Below are 23,368 nucleotides of genomic sequence, written 5' to 3'. Positions count from 1 at the left end.
GATCAAGTCAAGTCTTTGTGAAAGTTTATAACTACAATCACCTAATGCCCACAAGGTACTCTGTGGTTATCCCCTTGGACAAAACTGTCATCAATGGGAATGTCTTCAGAGACCCTGCTCTTAAATGCAAGGTCCAAGGGGAGTCCAAATTCTAAGAGGTACAAGACGGGCAACAGGCCAAGTGTGGTGGCTCATGCTTGTTATCCCAACACTTCAGGAGGCCGAGGCAGGCAGATCACCTGAGTTCAAGAGTTTGAGACCAGCCTGGCCAACATGGTGAAACCCCAACTCTACTAAAAATACAAAAATTAGCTGGGCGTGGTAGCAGGTGCCTGTAATCCCAGCTACTCAGGAGGCTGAGGCAGGAGAATCACTTGAACCCGGGAGGCATAGGTTGAAGTGGGCTGAGACTGCACCATTGCACTCCAACCTGGGCTACAAGAGCAAAACTCTGTCTTAAAAAAAAAATTTAAAAAAAGAAAACTAAAGCAGCTAACGAAAAACATATGGATGTTTATCACTATAAACTTCCCTTCTACTACTGCTTTTGCTGCATCCCGTAAGTTTTGGTGCATTCTGTTTTCATATTATCTCAAGATACTTTTTGCTAAGTTGTAATTTAATTTTCACTGGTCTCAATATATTATTCAACTCTCTTTTCATTTCCCATTTGACCCAGTATTTGTTCAATAGTATGTTATTTAGTTTCCACATATTTGTGAATTTTCACATTTTATTGCTGTTACTGATTTCTAGTTTGATTCCATTGTGTCACAAAAGATAAGTAGTGTAATTCATTATCTTCTTAAATATGTTAAGGCTTGTTTGGGGACCTAACATATAATCTATCCTGCAAAGGGTTCAATGTGTGCTTGAGAAGAATATGTGTTATATCTTTTTCTCTTAAGTTTTTTGTCTTTTAACTTTTATTTATAATTAAGAGAGATTTACCATCATCACTGTAGAGGTAAAATATACTGTATTTTCCAATATTTACCTTTACCAGTGAGTTTCATCTTTTTATTTTAACTTGAAAAATTCCCAATAGCACTTCTTTGTAAGGCAGATATGGTGATAAAATCCCTCAGCTTTTGATCATCTGAGGATGTCTTTATTTCTGTTTCATTTTTGACAGGCATATTTGCCAGATATAGTATAGTTGGTTGGTTTGTTTTTGTCTTTGTTTTTGTTTTCACATTATATATGTCATCCCATACTCTTCTGTCCTGCAAAGTTTTTGCTAAAAAAATCTGCTGATAGTCTCATGGAATTCCTTTGTACATAACAAGTCACTATTCTCTCGGTGCTTTCAAGATTCTCGTCATTTTTAACTGTTGGAAATTTGATTGTAATATATCTCAATGTAAGCCTTTTTTGATTCATTGTATTTGTAGTCCACTGGCTTCCTGGATCTGAATGTTTTATTCCCCAGCTTGGGAAATGTTTAGCCATTATTACTTTGAATAAGCTTACTATTCCTTTCTCTCTCACTTGTCCTTCAGGAACTTCCATAATGCATATATTGAATTGCTTGATGATATTCCATCAGTCCCTTAAGCTATCATCACTCTTTTTAATTCTTTTTACTTATCTGATTGGATGACTTCCGACTCTCCAATATTTACTAGTTTGGTAATCTTTACTTGCACATAACCTAGTCTTCTATGGAAACCCTCAATTAAAATTTTCATTTCAGTCATTATGGTCTTCAGTTCTATGGCTTCCCTTAGGCTTGTTGTTGTTGTTGTTGTATGTCCTATCACTTTGTTGAAGTTCTTACTTTGTTTATACATAGCTCTCCTATACCATCTTTTTGACCATTATTTTGAATTATCCTTTATTTCATATATATCTTATACACATCTTATATATCATCACATATCTTTTATTTCCAGAGACTTATTTTGGTCTTTCATTTGGAATGTATTTCCCTGTTTCTTCATTTTCCTTGATTCTTTGTGTTGGTTTCTGCACATTAAATAAAACAACCATCTCTCCCAGTCTTAAAAGCCTGGGAAAGTCACGACATTATGTGTGCAGTCGAGACTTTTCTAGGGAGTAATTGTAAGCTGGGTGTTTTTGCCTGCTCACTCTGCATTGAGCCAGAACGATTAGCTGCTGGAAGTACTCACACACTCTTTTAAAACCACTTCTTTTTCTCTGGCTATGAAGGATACATAAATGCTAAACCCCATCAGCTCCCAGAATTAGGTGATATAAGAGCCAGTTTTTTTTGGGTGGGAGCTGTAAAAGTTGTGCTCAATGTGTGGAAGAACTCCTTCCAGGGATAAGGTGGACACTTGATTTTAATGCTTTAGTAAGCCCGGGAAAGAAGACTCAGAAAGTGCTTTTAGCCTGGACAACATGGTGAAACCCCATCTTCACACAAAAAAATACAAAAATTAGCCAGCTGTAGTGGTGTGCACCTGTAGTCCCAGCTATTCAGGATGGGGAGGCTGAAGTGGGAGGATTTCTTGAACCCACAAGGTCGAGGCTGCAGTGAGCCAAGATTGTGCCACTGTACTCCATTCTAGGCAACAGAGAGAGACCCTGAGAAAGAAAAGAAAAGAGGAAGGAAGGGAAGGAAGGAAAAGAGTTGAGATGTTATTATGTCCTCCAGACCCTTTACTTCTCAGAGAGAATCTGGGAGTTTCGGATTCACTTGTAATTGCAAGGTATTGTGCCCAGGGTGAGGTTTGTGGCACAAGTGAATTTCAACTTTTCCCATACATTTTGATATTTCAGTTTTTCAGTGTGTAGGAGACTCTCAACTACTTTTTTTGTTTCTCTCAAAAGAAACTGATCTTGGTATAGCTGTTTACTCACGTGTCTGTGGAAAAAGCCAAAGTCAGAAGCACCTTATTCCACCATCTCATTGACATCATGCTTATGGATTTTGATTTTCAATAACATAACAATGACATAGAGCAAAGAAATAACATAATAATTAATTAATATTTTAATATAGGATGAATTAAAATATGGAGAGACTTTATGATTGTATTTAGAGGATTTACAATATAAATACACATCATGCTGGATGCATTAAGTAAACAATAGTATTTTGTCCACCCAAAAGAGCTTAACTCATGTAGAAACAATTTGAGTACATCTGATATATGAGCATGGTACAAATTTATGTGGAATACACAATAGATTAAAACAGAATATCCTCTATAATATTATAGATCTTTGGTTTTTGTTTTTAGTTTTTTAGATAGTCTCATTCTGTCCCCCTGGCTGGAGTGCCACAGCTCAATCTCAGCTTACTGCAAACTCCACTTCCTGGGTTCAAGCCATTCTTGTGCCTCAGAGTCCCAAGTAACTGGGATTACAGGCATGTGCCACCACACCCAACTAATTTTTTATTTTTAGTAGAGATGGGGTTTCACTATGTTGGTCAGGCTGGTCTCGAACTCCTAGCCTCAAGTAATCCACCCACCTAGGCCTCTCAAACTGCTGAGATTATAGGCATGAGCCACCATGCCCCACCTCTAGGCCATTCTATAGTGAATGATGTAGTAAAATTCTCAATTTCTATGGGATCAATTTTTTAGAGTCCACATATGAGAAAGATGATGTGCTATTTGTCTTTCTATGCCTGGCTTATTTTCCTTAACATAATGTCCCCCAGGTTCATACATGTTGTCACTAGATTTTCTTTTTATGGCAGACTAATAGTCCATTTTGTATATATACTCTTTATCCATTCATCCACTGATGGATACTTAGGTTGATTCCACATCTTGGCTTTTGTGAGTAGTGCCGTAATAATCACGGGAGTACAGATGTCTCCTCAACACACTAATTTCATTTCCTTTAGAAATATACCCAGTAGTGAAACTGCTGGAGCATATGATAGTTCTATTTTTAATTTTTTGAGGAACCTCTATTCTGTTTTCCATAATGGCTATAGTAATTTATATTCCCACCATGAGTTTGTAAATCTTCCTTTTTATATACATCTTCATCTTTTTTTTTTTATAATAGCCATTCTAAGGAGTGAGGTGATATCTCACTGTAGTTCTGATTTGCATTTAACTGATGGCTAGTGATGTTGAGCATTTTTTTTCATATATCTGTTGGCCATTTGTATGTCTCCTTTCGAGAAATGTCTATGCAGGTCTTTTGCCCATTTTTAAATTGGGTTGTTTTTTTGCTGTTGAGTTGTTTAAGTTCCTTATATTTTTTGGATATTAAGCCTTTATCAGATGTATACTTTGCAAATATATTCTCCCATTCTGTAGGTTGTGTCTTCACTCTTGAGCATTTCCTTTGCTATTTAGAAGCTTTTGTCATTTGCTGTGATCCTGTTTGTCTATTTTTGATTTTGTAGCCTGTGCTTTTGAGGTTTTTCTTTAAAAAAAATTCTTGTCCAGACCAAGGCCATGAAGATTTTCCCCTAGGCCTTCCTCTAATAACTTTATATCATCAGGACTAACATGGAACTCTTTAATCCATCTTGAGCTGACTTTTTATATGGTAAGAGATAAGGGTCAAATTTAATTCTTCTACATGTACATATTAAATTTTCCCAGCACCCATTGAAGAGAATATACTTTGCCCAAGGTGTGTTCTTGGCACCTTTGTTGGAAATCAGTTGGCTGCAAATCTGTGGATTTATTTCTGGGCCTCATTCTGTTCCATTGGTCATGTGTCTGTTTATGTCAGTACCATGCTGTTTTGGTTACTATAGTTTTGTAGTATATTTTGAAGTCAGGCAGTATGATGCCTTCAAAAACTTTGTCCTTTCTTCTCAGGGTTGATTGGGTTATTTGGAGCGTTTTGTGGTTCCATAAAAATTTTAGAATTGTTTTTATATTTCTATCAAGAATGTCATTGGTATTCTGATAGAAGTTGCACCGAATTGGTAGATTGCTTTAGGTAGTAGAGACATGTTAACAATATTAATTCATCCAGTCCATAAAAATAAATGGAATATCTTTCCATTTATTTGTGTCTTCTTCAATTTCTTTCATCAGTGTTTTATAGTTTTCATTGCAGAGATGTTTCACCTCTTTGGTTGAATTTATTCCTAAATATTTTATTTTGTGTAGCTATTATTATTAGAATTGTTTTCTAGATTTCTGTTTCAGATAGTTTTCCATTATCATGCAGAAATAATACTAATTTTTATATGTTTATTTTGTACCCCACAACTTTACTGAATTTATTAGTTCTAATAGTTTTTTGGTGGAGTCTTTAGGTTTTTGTGTATATAAGATCACATCATCTGCAAACACGTAAAATCTAACTTCTTTATTCCCACTTTGGATGACTTTTATTTCTTTCTTTTGCCAAACCGTTCCAGCTAAAACTTCCAGTACTATGTTGAATAGAAGTAATGAAAGTGAGAATCCTTGTCTTGTCTTATTCCAAAGCTTAAAGGAAAAGCTTTCAACTCTCCCCCCATTCAGTATGATGTTAGCTGTGGGTTTATCAAATATGGTCTTTATTGTGTTGAGCTATATGCTTTCTATACCTAATTTGTTGAGAGTTTTTATTAGTAATAGATGTTGGATTCTGTCAAATATTTTCAGGCATCTGTTGAATTGGCCATATGGATTTTATTGTTTGTTTTGTTACATTTATTGATTTGTATATATTGAACCATCCTTGCTCTCCTGGGATGTATCCCTTGATCATAATTCACTTGATCATAATGAATTTTTTTCACACCAATTCGTACTTTTATTTCTTATTCTTGAGGTTAGATTCTAAACCCTAAACATATCCAAACTAGCATTAGATCTACTTATCTATAGCCAGAGACAGCCTCCATCATGTTGTCCTTAGCAGCCAAGGTTATCAAAATGTCTTTTCCCCAGGAAGATCCAATAAGAAAAAAAAAAAAGAGAAATCTCTCTGATTAGGCTCCAACCATATCCCATCCTCCATAAAATTGACTGTATAGGCATGATGGAAACCAGAACATGTGATTTCCAAACAAGAAAAATCCTTCGAGGGAGGGGAAGAGGGGAGAGGAAGGATTCTGCCAGTGCCCAGAGTGAAATTGAGTAATATCAGTTCCACTCATCTTCACACATCTTCAGGTTACATGTTCGTGGAGTAGTTGAGGAACAAATCCATGGTTTGTGGAGTACTAATATACCTAGTGGTCTGCTGTATTACATTATGGCTTTCCCCAGCAGTTTCCAAAGCAGCCTGCAAGTCACTGGCAGAATTGGCTGTAATTGCAAGCAGGACTGCAGAGATTTCTCTCCAGAGTTATAGAAGGGATTGTTCCAGGCCTTATTATTTAAGGACTGGGTGCACCAGGTCTGAGTGTTCCAGGAGTGATTGCTCCAGGACTGGATATTCTGAGTCTGGTTGCTCCAGGGTGAATGCTCCAGGTCTGGTTGCTCCACATTGAAAGGTTCCCAGTTGTGTTCAGCAGGCATCCCTGGTGGTAGAAAGAGTAGAGGCTGGGGTAGGCAGGTGCTGAGGCCTTCTGAGTCACACCATTGCTATTCTTTAGTCAGTTGTTTTAATGCCACCTCTTATATTTCATTCTCTGGTTCTGGAACCAGGTCTTCACCTGTTTGTAGCTAAGGTTCAGGCTGTTGGAAATTCTTGCATCTGCTGAAGGCTGAGGTATTTCTGTCTCTGAAATATATCATTGAGTACACATAGCTGGGTAAACAAGAACACAGTTCTGGTCTTTTATTTCTTGACTGCGACCTTGTCTTCCTTTTTTGTGGTGCAATTATCTGCAGCAGTGGGTTGTTTGCCTTTGGGACTGGTGGAAAAATCAGGGCTGTCCTAAATAAGCAGATCCATGGAGGAAGGAAAAGGAGAGACAGTCTCTGTGTGAGGCATTTCAGCTGATGACATTTCCAAGGATCCACAATGATTTATTTTTAATGTGCTGGTGAATTTGTTTACCAGTATTTTGTTGAGGATTTTTGTATCTATTTTGATCAGGGTATTGGCCTGTAGTTTTTTGTTGTGTCCTCATCTGGTTTTATAATCAGGGTAATGTTGACTTAATAGAATGAATTTGAAAGAATTCCTTCCTCTTCAATTTTTTGAAATGGTTTCAGAAGAATTTTACTAATTCTTCTTTAAATGCTGGTTGAATTCAGCAGTAAGGCCATCGGGTCTTGGACTTTTTTAGATAGGAGACTTTTTATGACTGATTCAGTCTCCTTATTCCACATTGTTCTATTCAGAGTTTCTATTTTTTTATAGTTCAATCTTGGTAAGCTGTATGTGCTAAGAAATGTATCCATTTTTCTAGGTTATCTAATTTATTAGCATATAATTGTTGATAATATTCTCTTATAATTCTTTGTATTCTCTGGTATCAGGTGTAATTTCTCCTTTTTCGCTTCTGATTTTATTTGAATCTTCTCTCTTTTTCTTAGTCTAGCTAAAGGTTTGTCAATTTTGTTCATCTTTTCAGAAAACATCTTTTGTATTTTTTAGTCTCTATTTCATCATCTCTGCTGTGATGTTTACTATATACTTCCTTCTATTTATCTTTTTTCCTTCTACTCATTTTGTGTTTAGTTTGTTCTTTTCTAGTTCCTTGAGGTGCAACATTAGGATTATGCATATAGTTGTGATATATATAGATATAGATATTCAGCCACTTTGTGTTTTAATTGGATAATTTAATTCCTTTACATTCAGGTAATTATTGATAGGTAAGGACTTATTACTGCCATTTTGTTAATCATTTTCTAGTTTATGTTGCATACTTTTTATTTCTTCCTCTCTTACTGTCTTCCTTTGTCATTAAGTGTTTTTCCCTGGCAGTCTGTTTTGATTCCTTTTAATTTGTAGTGTATCAATTACAGGTTTTTGTTTTATGCCTACCATAAAGTTTACAAAAAACATATTTATAATATGTTATATTAAACAGATAACTTTGATTACTGATGTCACAATTTACATAATTTTATATTGCATATCCCTTAAAAAGTATTGTAGTTATTATTATTATTACTGTTTTGAGACAAGGTCTCACTCTGTTGCCCAGACTATAGAGCAGTGGCACAATCTTGGCTCACTGCAACTTCTGCCTCCCGAGCTCAAGCGATCCTGCCATCTCTCCTTCCTGAGTAGCTGGGACTACAGGCATGTGCCACCATGCCCAGCTAATTTTTATGTTTATTATTTTTAATACTTGTTTTCCCTTAATACTAAGGATGTAAGTAGTCCCTCCACCATTATATTATTAGAACATTCTGAATTTTATTATATACTTACTTTTACCAGTGAGTTTTGTACTTTTAGATGTTTTCATGTTACTCATTGGCATCCTTTTATTTCAGCTTGAAGAATTCCTTTTAACATTGTAAGGCAGGCCTAATGGTGATGAACTCCCTCAACTTTTGTTTGTTTGGGTAAGTATTTTCCTTCATTTCTGAAGGAGAGCTTTGCCAGATACACTATTGTTGGTTGACAAGGTTTTTTTTTTCCTTTAGTACTTTGAATATATCATCCTACTGTCTCCTGACCCACAAGGTTTCTGCTGAGAAGTCTGCTGCTAAGTGTATTGAAAAAGTCCCTTTTGTGTTATTTGTTATTTTCTCTTCCTGCTTTCAGCATCCTCTCTTTGACATTTACCTTTGACAATTCAATTATAATATGTCTTAGGATGGTCTTAGTTGGATTAAATTTGATTGGTGGCCTATGACTTCCCTGTACCTGGATATTTGTGTCTTTCTCCAGGTTTGGAAAGTCTTCTGCTATTATTTCTTTAAATAAGTTTTCTACTCCTTTGTCTTTCTCTACTTCGTCTTGAACTCCAATGACCCATACATTTGCTCTTTTGATGTTATCCTATGAATCCCATGAGCTTTTTTCATTATCATTATTTTTTGTTGTTTCTCCTCTGGCAGTATATTTTCAAATAACCTACCTTCAAGTTCACAGATTCTTTCCTCTGCTTGATTAATTCTGCTATTGATGCTCTCTTCATTATATTTTTCAGCTCCTAGATAACTATGGTTTTTTTTATGTTTTTTTTTTAACTGCAATATCTCTCTTAAATTTCTGATAAATTTTTGAATTGTTTCTCTGTGTTTTCTTGAAGTTCCCTTTAGGGTCAGTCACTGGCATCTCATTTTGTTTGGTGAGGTCAAATTTCCCTGCTTATTCTTGATGCTTGTAGATGTGCATCGATGTCTGTGTATTAGGTATTTATTCCAGTCTTTGCAGTCTGGCTTTCTTTGTGCCTGTTTCACTTCAATAGGCCTGTCTAGAAGAAGTTCCAGGTAGGCTGACTTGTGTTTCCGAAGCCTGGGAGTGTTGCAGCTACTTCAGCACTAGAGGGGGCCCTAAGCCCAGGTTCACCACAAGCTTTGCAAGGGCTTTGAGGTTGACAGCACCCCAGCCGGGATGGACCTGAGGAAGATTGAAGGAAGGTACCTAGGCTATATAGATAAGCTAGCCAGGGACCCAAGCCCAGAAGCCTGTCCCAGTGGCCTGGATAGACACCCCTCCCTGCAGTTCCCTGAACAGGCAGGACAATCCTCACATGCGGCAAGAAGGGCTGGAGCTGAGACTGGGCTCAGGGCTCCCCATGGAATCAGCAAACCCATCCCATTGGCTTAGATGGGTGAGGGGCCAGACTTGAAACTGGGTCTCAGAATCTGCTGGAAAGCCCATTGCAGAGGCTCAGCTGAATGGGTAACTCCTATGAGATATGGGCAAGTTTCCCTTTGGGAAGCAATTTCCCAGCAGCAAGCAGTATTAAGCCAGGACCACAGCTGAGGAGGGGTGGAGCTGAGCCACAGGGCAACTTTCAGGTCCACTGCCAAGACCAATGTTGGCAGGCAGAGAAGCCTTCCCTGCTGAGGCACTGGTGTGCATGATTCTTCCTGAACACCCTGGCAGATGGTTTTGGTGGTAGCCTCAAGGCCAGTAGGGGCTATCACCAAGCCCCCTGGGGAATGAGGCCATTTCCCCAGGCTTGAGTCTGGAAGCACAATTGATGGGTCTGTCAACTGGTTATGAGTATGCACTCTAAAAATCACCCTCCTAGGTCTTGGGCTCCATCACACTTCCACAACCTTCTACCTGAATCCTGAGGCTTCCACAAAGAGACTTGTCTGGATGGGTGAAGAATTCTTATTGTTGGGGGATAAAAGCAGGTGACCTCCTATATTACCATCTTGCTTGTAAGGCTGGTTGCCTTGCCGGGTGTTCAAACACGCCCATCTCCCTCCCTCGCTTGAAAATTACCTTATCAGAATATGCCCATCATCTAGCTCCGCCTTGGAAATCCCCTCTGCACTCAGCACTTAGCCCGCTCACTGGAAATCCCACCTACCTACCAATAGCAGCTCACCCCGTCCACATCCTGTTTCTCCAAATCCAATTGAACGCCTTCACTTCCTATAAAACCCCACTCCTGAGAGGAGTCAGGTGCAACTTCCCTGGCCCCTCCCCCTGGGACCACAGAACCTCGACCGGGAGCTGAATAAATTGGCATCTAATTTTCTTGTGCTGGCCTCAGTTTCCTCATTTTAACTGGGCAACAAACCTACAGAGAATAAACTTTACATTGCTGACATCGTTCCAACTCTGTAATCTATTTATCTGTCCAGAAAAATTTGCCATGATTAAAAGGTCTTTTGTTTGTCTTCAAGTAGGCTGTGGTGGTTCTATAAAATAGGTCCACAAATTATTTGATACTCCTCCTTTTACATAGTGGGGCCTAATTCCTCTCCCTTTCAGTGTGGGCTGTACTTACTAACTTATTTCTAGAATGTGACAGAAGTGACCGTGTGTGACTTCTGAGGGCGGTTCATAAAAGATATTGTGGCTTTAGCTTCTACCTCAGCTCATGCACTCTAAAAGAAGCTACCACATCCTGAGGACAATCAAGAAGCCCTATGAGATGTTAATGAAGCAATGTAGCAAGGAACTATGGTCTCCTATGAACAGCCTGGGAGGAACTGACACCTCTTGCCAACAGCCATGTAAGTGAACCATCTTGAGGACAGATCCTCCAATGCTAGTTAAGTCTTCAAGTGTCTGGAGCCCCAGCCAACATTCTGACTGCAATCTCCTCAAACACCCTGAGCCAGAACCACCTACCTAAGCTGCACCCAATTCCTGACCTCCAAAATCTATGTGAGATAATAAATTATTCTTGTTTTAAGTGCTTGCATTAGTCCATTTTCACACTGCTATAAATAACTGCCTGAGACTGGATAATTTATAAAGGAAAGAGCTTGAATTGATTCACTGTTCTGCATGGCTGGGCAGGCCTCAGGAAACTTAAAATTAAGGCAGAAGGCTAAGGGGGAAGCAAGGCGCCTTATTCACAAAGTGGTGGGAGAGAAAATTAACGCAGGATCAACTACCAAACACATAAAAACCATCAGATCTTGTGAGAACGCACTATTGTGAGAACAGCATAGGGGAGATCACCTCCATTATTCAATTACCTCCAGCTGTCCTCTGCTTTGACATGTGGGGATTATGGGGATTAAAATTCAAGACAAGATTTTGGGTGGGGACAGAGCTAAACCGTATCATTGCTAAATTTTAGGGTCGTTTTGTATGCAGCAATATATAACTAACAGCATGTTAGTGAACATAGCCCTAATTGTCTTGGAAGTTACTAAAATGCACACAGAAACCCTGGACATGGTTCACCTAGTAAATCTTCATTTTTCATCTCTAAGTAGCACATAAAACACAAACTCAAACTTTAAAATTTTTTCTCATTATACTACCAGAAATCACTTTGTATACCCCAAAGACTTATATATAACACATGCCATAAGCTAAAAATGGACTCCCCAAATATTTCCATGTCCTAATTCCCAGAAGCTGTGAATATATTATTTTACATGGTAAAAGGGATTTGACAGGTATAATTAAATTAAGAATTCTGAGATGGGGAAGATTATTCTGTATTATCCAAGTACACACAATGTTATCACAGGATCTTTGTAACAAGGAGTAGAAGAATGAGAGAGAAAAATATGACAACAAAAGCAGAGAGAGAAAGAGTTTGGAGGATGTATGCTGCTGGCTTTGAAAATGGAGGATGGGGCCACAAGAAAAAGAAACAGCAAGGTGGTGAAGCTAATTCAAAGGAGGATACAAGAAACTATGAACTATATAGAGTGAGGAAAAATGCTGGATTAAGACTCAAAAGTTAAATATAATGTTGGTTAATGACCTGTGTGGCAATAAAACTGTCTCCTTTGAGATTATCTATCACATCAAAATGAAATCATCTCCACTGGACAAAAATAATTTGCAACTTGTTAATCTTCTACAAATTAATATCTAACTACTGAGTCTGGGATCTCATTAATAATAAACATTAAGTCAAACAAGCTTACCTCTCCATAGAACTTTAAATGACCTTTACACAGCCTTGTTAGATAATGCTCTTATTACAACATTGCAAGGCATACAACAATTCCTTTTCCTTATTTCTAAGTTTTGTATAATTTTTCTAAACGAACATGTTCCCACTATTAGTTAGCAATAAACTACTCTAAAACTATGTGGCTGAAATGTACACATATATATATAGCCACATGCGGTGGCACATGCCTGCAGGTTTGGCTACTGGGGAGGCTGAGATGGGGGGATGGCTTAAGTCCAGGAGTTTGAGGTGGCAGTGGGCCGTGATTGCACCATTGCACTGCAGCTTGTCTCAAAAAACAACAAACAAACAAAACAAACAAACCTTGTGGCTTAAAACTACAATCACTTTATTATATATATCTATGTATCTATAAAATACTTTTATGGGCCAGGAATTTAGGAACAGCTTTGCTGAGTGATTCTTCTGCTCTCCGTAGCATGGAATGGAGTCACAATGTTTGGTTGATAGCTGAGCAGGTGTGGAGAGTCTGAGACAGCTTCATTCACATACCTGGTGTCTTGACTGGGATGATTAGGTAAGCTAAATACAGCTGGACCCGCCTTCCTCTTCATGTAATTTCAGGGTCTTTCCATATGATCTCTTCAGCAAAGCAGCTGGGTATTTTACATGTGCTTAAGACGGTCAGTCTTCTTAAAGGTGACTCGGAAGTGGCAGAGCATCTCCACTCCCATATCCCATTAGTCAAAGCAGTCATAGTCCAGTCCAGATTCAAGGAAAAGGGAACAGAGAGCCCACCTCTCAATGGGAGAAGTAGCAGGATGTGGTGGTTTGCACCTGCAATCCCAATTATTCAGGAGGCTGAGGCCAGGAGTTTGAGAACGGCCTGGGCAACATAGTGAGATCCTGCCTTTACAAAAATAAAAAATAAATAAGCTGGGTGTGCCTGCAGCCCCAGCCAGAAGGATGAGGCAGGAGGATCTCTTCAGCCCAGGGGTTTGAGGCTGCTGTGAACTACAATCACACCATTGCACTACAGCACTGCTACTCTAATCCTACTAGAGTGAGACCCCATCTCTGAAAAATAAATAACAAAAACCAATCGATTAATTATTAAATGGGAGAACTGTCAAAGAATTTGTGGCCATGTTTAGTCCATCAGAAATTTTGCCTTGTAAACAGTTACTTTCATTATATGGGTAATTCTTTTCCACTAAGATCTGTTGTACTAAGGGTTCCCATTACTTTCTAGGAGGTCTGTCATAACTTTTTCACTACATGAGAAATGACCCTGGGTGCAGCTCACTACTCTTTTCTCCCTCTATAACCATGCAAGCACTAATGGACAATGTAGGATTTCAAAATGTAGTCACCGAACTAGTAGCATCTGCATAATCTGGGAACCTGTTACAAATGCAAATTCTCAGGCCTGACTTCCCACCTACCGAATCTGAAACTCTGGGGTTGGGGCCCAGTAGCCTATGTTTTAACAAGCCATCTTGGCAATTCTAAATGTATGCTAAAGTTTGGAATCAGTGTTTTGGAGATGTAAGTCACTTGATGAAAATAACTGATACTAGTCTCACAAGAGAGTAAATTTTATGTCGTGCTTTTTTTACAATTAGAAAAGAAACAGGCCAGGTGTGGTGGCTCATGCCTGTAATGCCAGTACTTTGGGAGGCTGAGACAGGAGCATCACTTGAGACCAGGAGGTCGAAGCTCAGTGAGCTGTGATCATGCCACTGCACTCTAGCCCAAATGACAGAGACCTTGTCTGGCTACAAAAACAAAAACAAAAACAGTAAAACAGAAACAATGTATAGAGTCTGTAAATACTATACTGGCTTTATTTACAGCACTTTCAGAAATCACAGATAATGCCAAAGAAAGCTGGTGTGGTGGCTTTCTCTAACTGATGGCCTTCCTCAGCTGTCAATAACCTTTCCCATGTACTTGAAATGCAGGAAAGACTCCCGTTCTCCCACACACCATAGGGACACTTCCCGGAGACATCACACCTTATGTCTAACGAATCACTTGTGAAAAGAACTTGTACCTTGGCCGGGCGCGGTGGCTCAAGCCTGTAATCCCAGCACTTTGGGAGGCCGAGGCGGGTGGATCACGAGGTCGAGAGATCGAGACCATCCTGGTCAACATGGTGAAACCCCGTCTCTACTAAAAACACAAAAAATTAGCTGGGCATGGTGGCAGGTGCCTGTAGTCCCAGCTACTCAGGAGGCTGAGGCAGGAGAATTGCTTGAACCCAGGAGGCGGAGGTTGCGGTGAGCCGAGATCGTGCCATTGCACTCCAGCCTGGGTAACAAGAGCAAAACTCCGTCTCAAATAAAAAAAAAAAAAAAAAAAAAAAAAAAAAAAAAAAAAAAAAAAAAAAAACTTGTACCTTTTCCATCTTAATAATGGGCCTATTAAGTAACTAGATAGATAGATAGATAGATAGATATATTCTTTTTTGTTGTTGTTGTTTTTTTTAAGACAGAGTCTTGCTCTATCACCCAGGCTGGAGTTCGGTGGTGCAATCTCGGCTCACCACAATCTCCGCCTCCTGGGTTCAAGTGATTAGTGATTCTCCTGCCTCAACCTCCCAAGTAGCTAGGACTACAGGCATGTGCCACTATTGCCCAGCTAATTTTTGTATTTTTAGTAAAGACAGGGTTTCACTATGTTGGCCGGGCTGGTCTCAAACTCCTGACCTCCTGATCCACCCACCTCAGCCTCCCAAAGTGCTGGGATTACAGGCGTGAGCCACCATGCCTGGCCTAAAAATACATTATTCTTTTAAAAGGACTTTCAATCCCCCTTACAGACAGGTGTTGTGTAAGAGAAAATGGGAAATTTTGTTGATCCTGTCTATGACACCTTGTTTTCTCATCCTTTAATTCCTACTCTGCAGTACTTCTTTCTTTGTACTTTCTTTGAGTTTACTCTATAGTTCATTTATCTTCAGGCTTCCCGATCGTCCTCAGTCTCCCACGTTAACTGCAGGGACTACAGGAACAGGCGCACACCGCCAGCACCAGAAATAATGCAGAGCAGCCAATAAAAAAATTAGCCCAGCTAATTTTTGTTTTTGTAGAGATGCGGTTTCGCCATGTTGCCTAGGCTGGCCTGGAACTCCTGAGCTAATACAATCCACCCACCACAGCCTCCCAAAGTTCTGGGATTACACGTGTGAGCCACCACACACAGCCCCTATTTTCTTATATAAATACTGTTTTGGCAGTGTCCTAAAAGTTTTGATATATTAATACGTTTATCACTCCATTTTAAGTATTTTCTGCTTTCCATTATTTTCTCTTATTGATATTTCTGAAAATATAAGACTTTTTTCCTAGTCTGCTTCTACTATTGATATCTTACATAGTGACCAGAAAACATAACCTGCAAGATCAGGAATCAGCAAACCCTGCAAAGGGCCAAACAATAAATACGTTATACCTTACAGGCCACATGGGATCCATCATAACGATTCAACTCTGACTTTGTAACATTAAAGCAACCACAGACGATATGTAAATAAATGAGGTTGGCTGTATTGCAATAAAGCTTCCCTTACAAAAAGAGGTTGCTGGCCAGATTCAACTGTGAACCATAGTCTGCTAACCCTTGGTCTACATGGCACCAATTCTTTGGTAATTATTAAGATCTACTGTTACTTAGTACCTGATATTTTATAATGTTCCACGCATGCTTGAAAACCAATAAAACATCTTGTCCCTGGCCTGCTCCACTTCTTTAAAGTTCAGGCCTGGCCCATGTCCACATTTGATCTCAGCTGCCAGTTTTGCCACCTGCTATTGGGTGGTTGGAGGCACATTAGTTAATGTCGCTAATCCTCAGGTTCCTCAACTACAAAGTGAGAAAACAACAGTACCTACCTCATGGGAAGCACATAAGGAAGGATTCAATGAGATAATCCACATAAAGCACCTGGCAGAGTCCCCGGCGGCCTTCAATCGTCAGTAGTAGTGTTAGCATCATGAGGCAGGTGTAATTATAACCATTTTACAAGAAACTAAGGCTTACAGAGGTTTAGGTAAGTTGCCCAAAGTTTCCCAGCCAGTAGCAGCAGCTCCCACCCAGAACTTTTCTTTACAAATTCAACGTGTCTGCTACTCAAAATGATCCAGACACACTAACATTTAGGGAATTTACTGTATGCCATTCCGAAGCGAGGCTGCATTTTAAGACACCCGGGGAAGAAACGGATTGCGAAACCCATAAGAATTCATTCTGTGTGGTGCAAGTTTTGTCTGAAGGGAAAAAATACTGTTGCATGAGTTCAAACGGATAACAAACCATCTAACAGAATTCAGGAACCAGGGGGCCGAAGCTTCTAAGCAGGACACATTCCTCTCCGGGCTCGATCATGTAAGGAAGTGGCGTCACCCAGCGGCGCACCCGGCTCCGAAGACCCTGCTGCTGCGTGGCCCGCGACCCACGGCCGTGGTGCCCTTCAAGGCTCCGCAGCTCCTCGCGCCTGATGAGCCCAGCGCCTAAAAATACTACCCTAGTTAAACCTCCGGGAACCTGTATTCGGCATTTCAAAATAAATGGGCGCCATCATCACCTTGAGCCACATAAATCACAGCCCTGACCTGCTGTGAATTCAGCAGGCGACGAGCCGCTGAAAGTGGCGACGAGGTCCGCCCCTTTCGAAGACCAGCAACTTTCCTTTCTTTTTGCCCTGCAGAAGGCGCAGATCGTAACGGTGAGACCCCCGAGCAGCCCGAAGAGTCGGACTTTGGAGAAAACAGCCGGGGAATCTCCACGTCTCGCAGCCCAGGCTAAGCCCAGGAATCTTCAGAGCCATACCCTGTGACAATCACAAGGGTTTTCTCCGCCCCGCGGGTGACGGAGAACTCGTGACCGGCCCCTCAGCTCCGAGCCCAGCGCCGGGCGGGCCAGGAGAATGAGGGGGCGGAGTTGCAAGCCCTGATCGCCAGGCAGCCCACGACGGTAGCGCGTGCGCAGTCTCTCGCCACGGGACCTCCTTCCCGCCGCTGAGACTAGGAAGCGGGACACCAAATCTGTCCCCGCGCAGCCGCCGCCGCCGGGCGCAGAGCGGGGTGGCCGCCCTGCCTGAGGCGCGCCTGCGCACGTCCCCACGCACGCTCCGGCGTACGGCGGCGGCCAGGGGTCGCGAGCCGGTGGAGGACCCGCGCGCGGAGGAGCTCGAGGAGTCAGCGCTTCTTCCCTCCCTCCCCTACTCCCCTCCCCGCTCCCTGCCCCCCCCTCCCCAAGAATGTTCCGCTACGAGGTGAGCTGTTGCGACCGGAAGTGACCCCTCCCTCCCTTCCGCGCCCCTTTCTCTCACTTACCCTCCGCGCGCCCGTCCGGAGTTCTTAACGGGGCAAGGGGCGGGCTGAGGGAGTCCCAGGATCTAGAGGGGCCCGACTGGCCTGGGGTCGCGGGTCTAATCCTAGGGCTGGGAGCTGGCTTCAGGGGTCGAGACAGTCCCATTAGTTGCCGATGGGGAAAGTTGGCCTCCGTTTTAGGGTAGGGAGGGCCCGTTAAGTGCTGTAACCAACCAGACCACACCCCCGCCCCCACCCCTAGAGGAGCCGTGGAAGGTAGAGCGTGGCATCTACCCTGGAGCTTTTCTTAAGAGTCACTCGGGAATTCCCAGAGCCGAGTTTCCCGCCCTGGACCCGGAACCACCCCACCACCCACCCCCACTCAAATTACACTGACACACACCCTATTCATACAGGCTACCATCAGGTCAAGGGGTCCTGGGCTTGCCCTTGGACTAGGGCCCCAGCCCGTTTACTAAAGAGGGCTCCGAGTTGGGAGGGGGGCGTGTCCTGCTGAAGTTCCTTCGGGGCTAGTGCTGGGAGGCGTGGGTTTGGTGAAGGTCCCGAGAATGTAGCAATAGCAGCAGACACCACTGACCCTGTCACCAACTCACTTTATGACCTTGAGCGACTTCTAATCTCTGGACGTAGACTTTCTGGATTTGTAGCTTGAAAGAACTGATGTAAATGATCCTTAAGAATTTTTAATTTTGAAAAGCAGTGATTTGGTTAAGAAGATCATTGTGACCTGGAAGGGAGTACTGCTGGAAGTTGCCTCTGATAAGGAGGCAGTTGCATGCCTGATTTGCATGAGTCTGGAAGGGCTCGGGAGGATGAGAATAACACCCTTTGATCTCATCTGTCTTTTGTAAACAGGGTAGCAAAGAGGTAGCCTGGTGAGGTATATCACAAAAGTACCTACTGATAGAATATGGAATTCTGATTCTGAATTTTTGAAAATTGAGGACAGGTATACTTGATAGGAATGATCCAAGAACAAACTGAAAGGAAAACTTGGAGAATAAACCAGTTGAGTAAAATTGAAGTCGGGGGGGAAACAGAACACACCTAAGATGTGGTGACTTTGTTCGATAATCCATGTTTGCCTGCTTTGATCATCACAACTCTCTGCCATAGTTGGTATTGTCTTCGCATTGCAGTGTAAGAGACTGAGCCTTACAGCCTAGCACAGAGCCTTAGACACAATAGGTTCTTCAAAAGTATTTGACAAGTTAATTAGAAACTTTCTGAGTTGCCCATGTTCACACTGATTGAAAGAATGGAGCCAGAACTTGAACTTGCATCACAGCTTTCTAGAGTTCATTGAATTGTAGTTGAAGACCTAGCTTTCTGTTTAATCACTGAAGTTTAGGCCTATAGGAAAGATAAAAAGATGGAAAATGAAGACAAAGTTTTAAAAGGGACTAATAGTTGAAAAGATGGTACGAATATAATGAGAAAGATGAGAATTTTGCTGGAAAAGATACATAAAGATTCAAGAAAATAAAGGGTTTGTTATTAGTTGTCATCACTATTCCAACCAGTGATGTTAGGGAAGTTGTGTGCTTAATTTCTTGGTTGAGTTGAGCAACTGCTGTTGGTAGATTCTTAGAGAAGTGGAATGCTGTAGGGGGAGGCAAGAATTAAATGAAATAAGGAATAGGAAATAGAAAGTGAAAGAAAGATGATGAAATCTTCAAGTGTCAGGGAAATTGGGAAGTAGAAAAAAATGCCATCTTTACAAAAAGTCATAATGAAGCAATTATGTTCATCGAGAAGGTAAGATGAACATTTTTAGAACCTTTTTAAAATGAGAGTGTGAATTTCATAAATAACTAATGTCTTTTCTCTTTTTTTAGTCTTTGGAGGATTGTCCTCTGGATGAAGATGAAGATGCATTTCAGGGACTTGGAGAAGAAGATGAAGAAATTGATCAATTCAATGATGATACATTTGGGTCAGGTGCAGTTGGTAAGTGACATCTTTCTCTTATAATACCATCTTGGCCTCTTGCTGTTTTCAAGTGCTGTCTTTTAGAATTGCTTTATCTTAATAGAGGTAACTTCATTCACTACCTTGGCAAGATATTCTTCTGTTCCTCATCTTAGTCAGAATAGTTCATTCTTCACTGGAAGCAGCATCTACCCTGCTCCTTTGGGTCTCTTTTTGCCTCACCTATAAAATCAGGTATTCTGTAAGCCTTGCCCCTTCCAGCTATGTGATCTATCACTACAGGTTGTGCCTATGAGGGATTCAAATGTTTAGAGAAGTAAACATTTAAGAGAGATTTAAACTAATCCTAGATGAGAGGAATTTTTATTTGTATAACATATAACTTTCTTTTTTTTTTTTCTTTTCCCTGCCTCCCTCCAACTTGTATAACATATAACTTAAGGAAAACTAGTGTACTAGTAGAAAACTCAGACTCTAGTATGTGAGCATATGTGTTTTAAAATTTAGTCTATCACTGGTATATTATATAAGTTTGCAACTTATAGTATCTTCAACAAAATACAAAGCTTTTTATACCAAGAATTTTGGTGGAAGAAAGGCCTCATAGGTTAGAAAAGTATGCACAGATGAAATTTTGTCCATCCCTGGATATAGATACATATTTTTATTTATTTATTTATTTATTTTTTTTTTGAGATGGAGTCTTGCTCTGTCACCCAGGCTGGAGTGCAGTGGGGCAATCTTGGCTCACTGCAACCTCCACTTCCCAGGTTCAAGCAGTTCTGCCTCAGGCTCCCAAGTAGCTGGTATTATAGGCACCCACCACCACACCCAGCTAATTTTTGTATTTTTAGTAGAGACAGGGTTTTATCACATCAGCCAGGCTGGTCTCGAACTCCTGACCTTGTGATCTGCCTGCCTCAGCCTCTCATAGTGCTCGGATTACAGGCCTGAGCCACTGTGCCTAGTCTATAGATACATATTTTAAGAGCTGAAAAAAATTTAAACACTAAAAAGCCAAACTAAGCTTACAATCCACAGAGTTATAAACATCAAGATTGAAAATTTAGGAAGCAAGCTTATATGATAAAGTTTAAGGAAACATGTTACTTAGAACAGGTGTAAAACAAGTAGAGTAATAAGTTAAAATTTAAACTTTTAAACTATATATATAAATTTTTTTTTTTTGAGGCAGAGTCTTGCTATGTCACCTAAAAGCTGGAGTGCAGTAGTATGATCTCTGCTCACTGCAGCCTCTGCCTCCTCAGTTCAAGCAGTTCTCCTGCCCCAGCCTCCCAAGTAGCTGAGAATACAGGCACCTAGCTAATTTTTGTATATTTAATAGAGATGGGGTTTTGCCCTTTTGGCTAGGGTGATCACGAACTCCTGATCTCAAGTGATCCCGCCTCGGCCTCCCCACGTGCTGGGATTAGAGGTATGAGCCACTGCACCTGGCCGAAACTATATTTTTAAGCAACTGAATAGGTAAGAGTCAATGCAGATATGTTTGCTTAGACTTGGTGCTGAGTGCAGCAGTAACAGTGTTTATGTTCAAATGTATAAATATGTATGATTCCTTTGGACTTGCAGCACTTTTGTCTGTGCAAGAAAACTCCAAGTTAAGTCATAAGGGAGAAGAGGAAAGTTAGCAATAGTTGGTAAACCCAAGATATTAAGTATCAAAAACAAATAAGAGGCTTTAAAGTATTATAATGGGCACTGGTTTTGCAGGGACCTAATAAATTTATTAAAGCTTATACTGAGTTGAATAAACTAGCAAAAATAAAGACGTTTTAATATTGTCAGTCATTTGTAAAATTCAGTAAGTAAAACTTTGTCGTGATTAGAAGCAGCGAGAAAAGTGTTGAAAGTAGAAGCTAGATTCGTATGGAAGGGAATCAAAGACCTTTTGGATTATACTCATGGGTTAGGAGAAGAGTTTGTCCAGAAGTAATCATGATCCAAGATGCTATTCTCTCTCCATGGAGATCACAGGCAAAGAGATGTAGAGTAGAATTAAAAAAGCAGGAAACTGATGTGAATTGCAAATTATATTTGGAAGATAGTTTAGTGACAACCAGTAGAACACAGTAAGCTATTTGTGGTGGATCAAGCCCATGGCTCCCCAGCACTTTGAGAGGCCAAGGCAGGAGGATCATTTAAGGCCAGGAGTTCAAGACCATCCTGGACAACATAGTAAGACTCTTTTGCCTTTTGCCACAAAAGTTTTTTTGAAAAATAGCCAAGTATGGTGGTATGTGCCACTTAGGAGACTGAGGCAGGAAGATCCCTTGAGCCCAGGAGTTCAGGGGTACAGCAGCTATGATGGTGCCACTGCACTCCAGCCTGGGTAACAGAGCGAGACCTTGTCTCTAAAAAATTAATTATCAAATAATTTAAAAACAGAATACCGTAGAAGCTACCAACATGTGGTCGTGTTACCATTTTTTTTAACACGTTCCTCAATATTAAAATGAATTAACCAGAATTGATTTATAAACATTATTAAAATGAGGCAGAATAGTATCACATTCTTAGTTTTCGACCTGGACAAAAGAGGAGTCATGCCTTCTCATTGACTTCCAGAGTGCTGTGGACAGTCTTTTTTCCTGAGTTTCTATTTTTTCTCATAAGATGGGGATAACATTGCCTTAAAAGGATGTTAGAGTGTGCAAAACTATATTTTATATGATGGGAAAGAAGAAAAGTGCACACATGCTGAAAAGCCATTAGTTTTGCACAGTAAACGAACAGATGGTACAAAGTAAAGGCAGTGAAATGGCATATGATTAGCCCACTTTGTACCTTAGGGCCAAAGGATAATTAGAAAGGACTTCCACCAAGGAAGTTTATAATGGAGAAAAGATTTCCAAAGGTGCGCCCTTTCCCTTGAGAGTATAATGTACTTGAATTGCAAAGTGAAGATCTTAATTCCTCATAACTGCTTGGTATAAATACTATAAAAAGAAAATTGTTTTCCAAGTCAACCTGTGACTTCTTTGGTACTCCTCTGCAGTTTGACATAAGCTGGTATAGAGAGTTTAAATCAGGAGATGAAATGTCAGATCTTTGACATTTGTTTTGATTTTATGATTTTTAATTCATATAGTAGGCATCTTGAATACCTGCTAGTACAGTGGACATTTTAGGTCACTAGCTACAAATGGTGATCGTCCCTTAAGAAACTGGTTACTGTCTTCTGCATGAAAAAATGTTTGGATCATCGTAGAGCAATAAATAGTGTTGCGGTAATCCCAACTCATTCTCTAAAAATAAAAGCTTACACTTACATGGTGCTTATTATGTGCTAGGCACCAATCTAAATGTTTTACATATATTGTTAATCCTCACAGCAACCTTGTGAGATAGGTACTATTATTATCCTCATTTTAACAAATGAGGAAGAGTGATGGGTTGAATAACTATAAATACAATTACTGTAAACTACCAGTAATGTTAAAATAGTTGTTGGGGAGTCTTTGGAAATCTGCTGCCTCCACTTGGAAGGAATCACCCTTCTTTCTACCTCCCTTTTATTGACAGCTACTATAGTCTTTAGAGATTGGGATTGTCTTAAAATTAAATTACTTCTACTTGCTTTTTATTTTGTTTTCTTTCAAAACCATCCCTGAGACAGGCTTCAGGGGTTGTTATTACAAGTTTAAGTTTATAGAAGCAACCAGAAATTCAGTAACCCACATCAGGGTATAGGTTAGTTCATTACTAAAGATAATCTCTTCCCTTCATTTCTCCGTTATTCTTTTGCCCACCTTTTATCATTTTGACCAGTAATGGG

At 40.4% G+C, this 23,368-nt stretch overlaps 1 protein-coding gene and 1 pseudogene across 3 annotated transcripts in view; one reads left to right on the top strand and one right to left on the bottom strand.

Annotated features, from left to right (window-relative positions):
* Nucleotides 1-6,039: 6,039 nt before the first annotated feature.
* LOC101051313 (homeobox protein NANOG pseudogene) lies at nt 6,040-8,004 on the bottom strand (annotated as a pseudogene).
* Nucleotides 8,005-17,422: 9,418 nt separating this feature from the next.
* PATL1 (PAT1 homolog 1, processing body mRNA decay factor) overlaps nt 17,423-23,368 on the top strand; it is a 50,117-nt gene continuing 44,171 nt past the window's right edge. The window contains exons 1-2 of one of the 3 annotated variants that reach the window (XM_003920172.4): nt 17,423-17,582; nt 19,479-19,590. In XM_003920172.4, coding sequence (XP_003920221.1) covers nt 17,568-17,582; nt 19,479-19,590 — 127 coding nt within the window. In that variant the 5' untranslated portion in view covers nt 17,423-17,567. Of the gene's footprint in view, nt 17,583-17,710; nt 19,399-19,478; nt 19,591-23,368 lie in introns of those variants that run through there. The other 2 variants (XM_074401520.1, XM_074401521.1) reach the window with 2 other exon arrangements.

The sequence above is a fragment of the Saimiri boliviensis genome, chromosome 6, assembly GCF_048565385.1.
Source record: "Saimiri boliviensis isolate mSaiBol1 chromosome 6, mSaiBol1.pri, whole genome shotgun sequence".
Lineage (NCBI taxonomy): Eukaryota > Metazoa > Chordata > Mammalia > Primates > Cebidae > Saimiri > Saimiri boliviensis.
The sequence above is the reverse complement of the archived record's forward strand: the minus strand, read 5'-3'. Positions and strand labels throughout refer to the sequence as shown.